Source organism: Haliaeetus leucocephalus, unplaced genomic scaffold, assembly GCF_000737465.1.
Source record: "Haliaeetus leucocephalus isolate CR32 unplaced genomic scaffold, Haliaeetus_leucocephalus-4.0 Scaffold866, whole genome shotgun sequence".
NCBI classification, from domain to species: domain Eukaryota; kingdom Metazoa; phylum Chordata; class Aves; order Accipitriformes; family Accipitridae; genus Haliaeetus; species Haliaeetus leucocephalus.
In genome coordinates, this window is record NW_010973302.1 from 5043592 (window position 1) to 5052614 (window position 9023).

General features: G+C 39.5%; 1 protein-coding gene across 2 annotated transcripts; it reads left to right on the top strand.

The window, feature by feature from the left end:
* The first annotated feature begins 353 nt into the window (after nucleotides 1-353).
* On the top strand, nucleotides 354-7671 carry SEC11C (SEC11 homolog C (S. cerevisiae)). Of its 2 annotated transcripts, none has more exons than XM_010583070.1 (6): nucleotides 354-520; nucleotides 2000-2109; nucleotides 3390-3539; nucleotides 5742-5861; nucleotides 6417-6474; nucleotides 6901-7671. In XM_010583070.1, exons 1-6 carry the CDS (start codon nucleotides 479-481, stop codon nucleotides 6952-6954), a joined length of 534 nt encoding a protein of 177 aa, XP_010581372.1. In that variant the 5' UTR covers nucleotides 354-478; the 3' UTR covers nucleotides 6955-7671. The 2 variants fall into 2 exon arrangements, with proteins under 2 accessions (XP_010581372.1, XP_010581373.1); XM_010583071.1 differs by lacking the exon at nucleotides 354-520 and adding an exon at nucleotides 2697-2809 and having other exon boundaries at nucleotides 2027-2109; nucleotides 6901-6961.
* Nucleotides 7672-9023: the final 1352 nt, after the last annotated feature.

A 9023-nucleotide genomic window follows, 5' to 3' on the forward strand; every position in this document is an offset into this window, starting at 1 on the left:
GCCAATGAGCTGCGCACACGCAGCGGCGGCCCCGGAGAGAGCTCGTCAGCAGCCGCCTGATCCGCAGGGTACGGCTCGGGAGGCCGGTGCCGCCGTTCTGCCGCTCCACAGACGAATTTTGGCTCGTTCCGCCGTACCGTAGGGTCTCAGCGCCCGCCGGGAGCCCCCTCGGACAGCAAACTGGTCGGGCACCTGCAGGGGCAGGAGGCGGGGACCTCGCCCTCAGGACCCTTTGACGCGGCGCATGCTGGGAATTGTAGTCCAGGTGGCCCCAGGGCCCACTGAGTGTGAGGGGGGCGGCGGGAGGAGGGGGACTACAGCTCCCGGGGAGCGGAGGGCCCGCCCGGGCCGGCGGTAGCTGCGGCTGGCGGTCAGCGCTGGGGTTCGGGGTGCGAGCGTCTTCGAGTGCGTCCCCTTCCGCGAGGCCGCCGGTAGCTTCCCGCCGCCGGCTGGGTGCGGCCCTTTCCGCGGCCCCGCCATGGATCTCTTCGGGGACCTGCGGCGAATGAACAAGCGGCAGGTAGCGGCGGGGGCTTGCGGGTGCCGGCCAGGCGGGGGGCCCCGGGGCGTGCGGGCCGAGGGATGGGTCGGGATGTGGAGGCCGCTCGAAGGTCCCGGAGCTTCGGAGTCGACCGGGACCGGGGCGGGGGGTCCGGAGCCGTGCGGCCCGCCGCGCTCCTGAGAGAGAGCTGGGCTCTCCGCCGGTGCCGTGGGCGGGAGGCCCGCTCCGCCCGCGGCGGGGCTCTGCCCCGTCAGGGGGTCGCGCACCGCCGCGCCCTCCTGCCGTCCGTCCCCGCGCCCGCCCTGCAGCGCCGGGCTGGTGCCGGGAACAGCGGGGCAGCCGCGCTGGCCGGGCGGGAGGCCGCGGCTGCCGGGGGGGGCCTGCCAGGGCTTGGGTTTGCCGCTGAGAAACCCTGTTTTTACATTCCTGTCAGTAACCAGCTTCGTTCTGGAGGTGCAGCCTGTGGAAGCAAATGGGTGGCTTTAAACTCCTGTCGTTCAAAATAGGTGTCTTTATTTTGTCGTTACTATGTGATTATGCACATGACTGGTTGGAATAGAGAGGGTAAGGCTGGCGACAAACCTTCCGATTTCCCGGCTGTGAAAGTTCCTTGGTTTGTTTTTTTTTAGTAACTATCAATCACTTAAAAAAAGAAAAAGAAAAACCAAAAACTTCAGAGCAGATTTTGAAATTTGACTAATCCCAAGTTAAGTGGGTTGTACACCTGAAAATCGCAGCATATGTGTTTCCAGACTAGAACGATGGCCTGGGAATTTCTGGTTCCATGTCTTACATCAGTGAGCCACGTGATAAATGGAGATGGGCAGGCTTGGTTTCCACCAGAGTATCTTTGTATGTTGCCAAGAAAAAAAAAGTAGTGTGAAGAAAGTGTATCCACTGGTGTAATGGCTGGCAAAGCAGTAGAATTTGGGGGGAGAAAGTTAGTCGAATCAATAAAAGGTTTCCCACATAAGTAATTTCTGTCTGACAATAGCAATAAATGATCTTTTTGCCTTCTCTCTTCTACTTCCACAGCTCCTCTTTTCAAACAAAAATTACTGTTCAAAGTACAAAGTCTGCTATTACTGATCTTACAGTATTTCTTATGTGTGTTTTGAATACTATGAGCTCGGGTAGCAGTCAGGGGCATGTGGTCAAAATAGATTTGATCATTTGCCATATAGCTTCCGATATTTTAAAGTCTTTGCTAGTGAGTTCACTAGCTTCTAGCACTAACAAATGGGAATATTGCACAGGTGTAATAAGCCAAGATTGAAGCACACAATGGTTTAAAACTTTAGGCTGCAGTATGGTTTGTATGGTTGGATTGCCAGTACGGCAATCTGTTTCATGAGGCTTCTGCTGGAATATGATTTTAGCCTGAAAGTCCACATGCCTGGATTGTGATTCAATGGTGCATATGGGTTGAAATTCTATGTTGTGCTTCTAAATACAACATAGCAACTTCTAAAAACAACTTTTTTTTGTTTTATATAGCTGTATTACCAAGTCTTAAATTTTGCTATGATAGTGTCTTCTGCCCTTATGATATGGAAAGGGCTGATCGTCATTACTGGAAGTGAAAGTCCTATTGTTGTGGTGCTCAGGTAAGTCAATGTAAAGGCTTTTTTGTTAAAGTTCAAATATTGTTTTGTCCTTTGTCTCCTTCCCTTCTCCCTTGGATAGATTTGGAGTTTGAAATCTCACCTACTTAAAGAAGTATTCAAATGCTTATTTTCTTCTATTTCTGTTTTTGGACACTTAGCAAAGGCTGCTTTTGTAATTGCAGTCTAGTTTTCATTGAAGTTTGTAGAAGCAATAGATATATGAAACCTTTGAAAATCTAGGTTTGTTCACTTAATTGGTAGATAAACTACTCAAGATTACTTACATACATACATACATATATATATATATCTTTCTACCTAGGAATAGTAATCCCTGGATAGATGTCAGGATTCCAAAAAATAATTCTGCTTTAACAGAAATACACGTAATCCTATGAAGCTTCTGTGGTCTCCTGAAGAAAATAAGTAAATGTGTTGCACTTCCTGAAGCCATTTAACACTTTTTTCCGGTCTTTTTGTTAATGTCTTTTTTTTTTTTTTTTTACCATATGTATATTCATTTTAAAATTGTATTACAGTAAAACTCCTTTTATGAGTAGATGACACTCATATTGCTTCTCTCTCAGTGGTGTCTTACTTCTGGTATATAAAGAGCCAGTCCTGAAGGCCCCTGAGTGCTGATCAAATACATGAAGTTAAACACATGTTTATGGAAGATTCAGCCTTGCAGGAATTCAGTGTGTGTCAGCAAGGAATGTATGCAGTAAATAACAGTATTTTAATGGGAATTGTCTGTTCATGTTACTAGTTATGGGATCTGGAATCCAACCTTAAAGGCTGTTACCAAATAATGCTGTGGCTGGCTTTGAAAAAGGGCATGGATTTTCTGATTGTTAATAGTAATCACTGATGTAAACATAACTCTTGCTCATGTTAATTAAACTCTTTCTATGTAGAGAAGTACTTCCTGTTGTACTGGGAAACATTTTTTGGCTTTTCACTAATGGATTGGTTTTCTTAACCAGAATGGCTCATTTTGTTCCTTCAGCATAGCTCCAATACTGTTACTTTTCTATACAGCTTTTTTCTTTCTTTCTTTCACTGAGGTAGTAAAGAAGTCTTCTATAGGCTTGCTCAGCTTAGGACTTACTGAGGTTTGGGTTGTGTTAACTGTCTGTGTAGTGTCACTGAATGGGTGAAGCTACAGATTTCAGTTAAAATTGTGAGTTTATCTGTAAGAATTAAATGTTCTTTGTTTTCATGGCTCTTCTTTCATTTACCATAATGCTAATAAACTCTCTCTTTCTTTTTGTTTGTAGTGGCAGCATGGAACCAGCTTTTCACAGAGGAGACCTGTTGTTCTTAACAAATTTCCATGATGACCCAATCAGAGCTGGTGAAATAGTTGTTTTTAAAGTTGAAGGCAGAGACATTCCAATAGTTCACAGAGTAATCAAAATACATGAAAAGTAATGCAACTTGGCATTTTCCTTGTTTCTAAATATAGTTTCCTTCACCATGACTTTTCAATTACATTTTAATTTGGTAGTATTTTATGAAAAAGGCAAGTCAGGATATGCTGTAAGATAAAACTCATCTCTAGGATGTGATCCTCTTGTGTCCCCAATTCTGTGGCTCACTTCTTGAGACCCTGACTCCTGTCCCTCAGCGAAGTTGCTCGGGTTCAAAGTAGGTAAACCTATGCCAAAGAGGAGTCCAGTAACACAAACTATGCACGTTATTTTTACCAGCAGTAGCAATATATATGGGAGCAGAGTCCACTTCTGTACTGACTGTTGTAGAATTGGGATTTTGGTTATGAGAAATAGCTACTTCTAAAAGCAAATCTCTGAAAGAAGGTGAAGATTCAGAATCAGAACTATAGATGAAGTCTGACAAGTGTGTGATCTTTGCTAACTGAAGTTTTCCAGAAAAGAGATTTGACTCAGAATGAAAGAAGAGATTCTTATTCATTTTGTGTCTATTAGTCACAATGCCAACAACAATTCATGCTGAAAAGCAACAGGTAGATTACTTGTTTTTACCTTTATTGCGTATGCCTGGTATGATAAACAGTTCCGTCTCAAACAAAAGAGAGGCAATTCTGTTTCTAATTCTGCACAGCAAAAAGCTAACCTGGAGGTGGCAAACATTGACATATTTGCTCCTCAGGAAGTCCTGGCCATGAACTGAAAGTGTTTATCTTTTTGAGTAATACCTGTTCTTCAATGCTTTTTTGAAACAAATATGTATATCCAAGAATTACCTCTTTTTCTTTTTTTTTTTAATACCTAATTTGTCTTCATAAAAACTCCTTGTTTCTTGATATCATTACTTGCAATTAGCAGCTTCTTGAGCAAAATCGTTTTGAAGACTGTAAACTTAATAACTTGATATAAATGGGAGTGTTGAACTGAAGTTTTGCATGCGTTACCTGCACATATGCCTAATGCTTGAAAGGGAGTGAAATACGGCAGGTTTTCTAACAGCAGTGGTTAAATTATATCATGTTCAAAACGTAGTGTAAGACACTTTGTTCATTTGAAACAGCAGGGAAAGGTTGTGATTTGGGCGTGTTCAGGGTTTTAAACTTCTATTCCTACAAAAAGAACTGAAGTGCCTCAATGGCTGGGAGAGGTCAGGAAATCAGCTCTGGCTCTGAGGGAGCAGACTGGCTCTCCAAGCCCTGCAGGCATTCATTCATCTGTAGGGGGGGAAGAGTGCCACTGACCGAAGCATTTCTATCGCTTGGATTTCTCCATATAGTCCCCTAAGAAGCCCACATAATGTTTTGTCCGTATGACGTTATTTAAAGACTGGTTACATGTATTTTTTTATTTGCTGCATTAATAAATATAGAACATAAGTGAGGTTTTGCTTGGAACTCCCTATATTGTTTAACAATTAATGAGTTATCTAAAACCGTATTGCAGTGTTAGTGACAAAATACTGAATTTGATGCAGATTTGCAGCCACTTTAGAGGGTCTTCAATATTTATTTCTATCAAAAGAAAGACAAAGCTTTATTTTGACATAAATATGATTATTAAGAGTTAAGCAAGCATATAGAACTTAGAAGAAAATTGCCTAAAGCATTGTATTATTATACCACTTTCTTTCCTAAGGGAAGATTTTTAGGATCTACCTCATCTGAAATACATGATTTAAACTCAGTTAAATTCATTCTCTGATGTGTAATGACTTCACAGGATCTTACTCCCCAATTTGTGAAAAAAGAAGAGAAAACAAAACCTCTTAGTGGAGTATTATTGAGTATTTCACAGCTAAATTTCTGCTCTGTTGAAAATGCAGAGGGTTGTTTGTTTTTTTGTTTTTTTTTCCCAGATAGGCACATACTGCTTTTGTTGAGGAAGTTTAGTGCCTGCTCTGGATGGACAATATCCCTTTCATGTCCATTGTGTAATTGCTTACATCAAATGACAATACGAGTGTTATAAAAAACATTTCTTGTTAAAATCTATTGACTCTGTCAGTAAAGTCTGCAATGTTAATGATTTGATGGTGTTTGTTAAATACGCAGGACAAGCAGGACTGGAAGTAAACATTGTTATCTAATCTTGTAGCAATTTCCATCTTCATTGTGCTTTGTAGATGTTAATTGAGGTTTTTAAATTAAGTGGTATTTAGTTTATCACCTCGTTGCCTTCTAGAGAAAATGGGAACATCAAATTTCTGACTAAAGGTGATAATAATGAAGTTGATGATAGAGGCTTGTACAAAGAAGGTCAGAACTGGTTAGAGAAGAAAGATGTTGTTGGAAGAGCAAGAGGGTAAGTAATGCAAAATGTCTATGTTCTTTGTAATTAAATAGAAAGAAAATTTAGAACTTAAATCAGTTCTGCTGTTGGTACAAACTAGATCTGGTATAGTATTTTTTAAATTTCTTAAATAAAATGTTAATTAAAAAAACTACTTTACCTGGAAAAGTTGCTTTCTGTAGTCTTCTCACTTATGTGAAGAGTGGAAACTAATTTTTTGAAAAAATGGCACGTTTAACAAATAATTCGCCATACAAAATTAACCGACTTATCCTTGTGATTACTAGAAATTACTAGGAAATTATTTCCACATCCCACAGGAATTTTATGCAAGGTTTGACCTTTTGACTTTGTCCCCTTCCCCAGTTGAGATTAAATCTCTACGATTTTTCTCAAATAATTTGATTAAATTTTTATCTAAGAAAAAAAAAATTTCCCATTCAGATATGCATTAGTGACAGGTGTAAATTATTATTTTACACTAAAATATTCAAGACAGTAACACTGAAACATTTCCATGTAATATTTGAGGGTTAATTTTACATTCATCTGTTTTGTCAATTATAGATTTTTGCCTTATGTTGGTATGGTAACTATAATAATGAATGACTATCCAAAATTTAAGGTATGTATACAGACATTTTGAATACTTAAATTTAAAGCTATCAAATAGCAAGTAAAGATAGTAAGAATCTTGCATGTAAGAATATATGTTAATAAATGTGTTTCTGTGGTTTGGTACCTAATGTAAGATCAGCTGTGTTTTCTTGCTTATTTTAGCTTGTCTGTTACCCAGTAGAACCTAGTATTTGTAATAATTTGAAAACATTTAATTTATAGGAATTTCATAAGTTAAGTGTATATAGTTGTGATGCCTATTTATGATGAATATGATCATATTAAAATATTCCTGTAATTCTACAGGAACACAACTCTATAATTGTGTACTCATCTAGAAGGTGTAATGTTGGAGAGGGCACACTTTGAACAATTTGTAGTTTCAGAGCTTCTGTGAAGACAAATTGTAATCAGTCTTTATCTTCTTTTGCAGTACGCTCTTCTGGCAGTAATGGGAGCATATGTACTGCTGAAACGTGAATCCTAAAAAAAAAGAATCACTTTTCCAAGAACAAAGTACAAAGTAAAATTGCGGGGGGGGGGGGGAACTAATATATTTCAGATGTTTTCATTTCTGTACACAGTTACAAAACTGTGCAAGCTTTTGTCTTGTCTAAATAAACTGTACAACTAATAAGTAAAACTTTTGGCTGTTGGTTAATTATGTAATTGCATATTTACTGTCTAAAATAGCTGCTGCTTTCAGTTAGCCTTTCTCTTGTTTGGAAGACACTGACTGTCATGTGCTAAAGCAGCTTATGGCACTTCTTGACATGCTGTGTTGTTTTTTCCTAAGTGGTACTGCATCTGAACCTATTTCTTCCCTCCAATTTTTTTTTTTCTTGATTATTTTTAATCTCTTGTCAGCACCCTCACTTTTCACGATCATGCAAACTGTTTTTATCAGTACTTGTAAGGACACAGCATGTGGGTTGGAACAGGTAGTGAGTTGTGGGAGTTCAGTCAGACTTATGCCTAAAGAAAGTTGTCTAGATATGGCTGACAGAAATAGACAAGAAAGGGTCTTTCATTCTGATTAAGAGCTAAGAAATGGAAACTTGAAGCTTTTTCCCTGCATTTGAAACTTGCCCTTTTGTGGTATAGGGACAAAAAAACTGACAGCCTGATTTTTAGGGACTGTGTATGTTTCTAGAATTCAGGTTGTTAACCATTCTGCCTTTATGTTCCTAGCTATAAAACAAACTTAAAAAAAAAGATTTTTTTTATGGGGCTTTATTAGGGCTTGTAGATTTCTGAATGAATAGCACAGTAGTGTACTTAAGTAATATTACCAATAAGGGTAAGACAAAACTCATATCCTGGTTTTGAGAATGTATTGTTCTCTCCTATCGTATGATACCTGAATAGTGTTAAACATAAAATTGATTTTTCATTTTAAAACTTGCCTGATAACTGTCTTATATGAAATCCTGGATTTTTCTCTTCTTGGCTTCAAATGTCATTGTTGAACCTTCAACAAAGCAGAACTTGTTTTCTTTGCTTGCTTTGTTTTTGTAGCTTTGATAAGGAACAGCATGATGCTTTTTTTCCTATGGAGTTTTGTTTCTTCTCTAATCCTTTACCTCTACAAAAATATACTATTATACAATAACGGCAGCTCTTCTGTTGTAACAGCTAGTGCTGAAAGGCAGACAACTGCTGGATTTTTCCAAGTAATACTACTTCTTTTGTGTCCTGCTAAGCAGTTTTCATGACAAACTGAATTATAAAAATGACTTATTTTGTGTCAAATTGTGTAGAAATAAAATTGAGTGTAATAAATGGCACGTCAGACTAATTTAGGTATCCTTAATGCAGTCTTCCCAGAAGTAAGATTCCCCCCCCCCCCCCCCCCCAGTATTGCTGAAATCAAAATTTATTCCTATCCACCTACCCCAATGCAATCACAGTCAGCTCTTAACTTTGAGAGTGGGGTTTTGGACACAAGCCAAATGACAAATTCGACACATTAGTATGGGAATTTATTCTTGTGTTGAGGAAACATGGATTAGTAAAAAGATGCAAGGGTATCATCTTAATATGTGGGTTCATTGTAACTACAGAACTGACTGGCAGAATGGAGCGAAATACAATTTTCAGTGTTGCCATATCTGCTCTTTTAGTGAAAAGTTGAATGACAGTGCGGGCCCAGTTTATCTTCCTGGCTTTAGCTGGATGCCTAGAGATCTGCTGATTGCATCCACCAAAGCAACTTTGGTCAGCCACATACAATAACTTGTCCAACCATATCGGTAATCTACTTTCTCTTTTGTGATAAACTAGCTTTTTTTCAGCTAGTAGGACCAGATGCCATAATGATAAACCTTATATAAATATGAAAAGTTCCTGCCTGCGTGGGAAGGGTATGAAGAAGATGGAGCTAGACTCTTCTCAGTGGTGCTCGGTGACGAGGCAAGAGACAATTCCATCTGAACGTTAAAAAAAATAATTTTTACTGTGCAGGTGGTTGAACGCTAAAACAGGCTAAAAACATGGTAAAACCACTGAAACATGGTACAGCTATTCTTAAGTAGGATAAAAGACTCCCCCCCCCCC

Bases quoted from the DNA above. Each gene is read 5' to 3' on its own strand.
- SEC11C (XM_010583070.1), top strand. From the start codon at position 479: ATGGATCTCTTCGGGGACCTGCGGCGAATGAACAAGCGGCAG. The intron at 2,110-3,389 runs GTAAGTCAATGT...TTTTGTTTGTAG, and splicing joins CCTATTGTTGTGGTGCTCAG to TGGCAGCATGGAACCAGCTT. The intron at 5,862-6,416 runs GTAAGTAATGCA...TGTCAATTATAG, and splicing joins GTTGTTGGAAGAGCAAGAGG to ATTTTTGCCTTATGTTGGTA.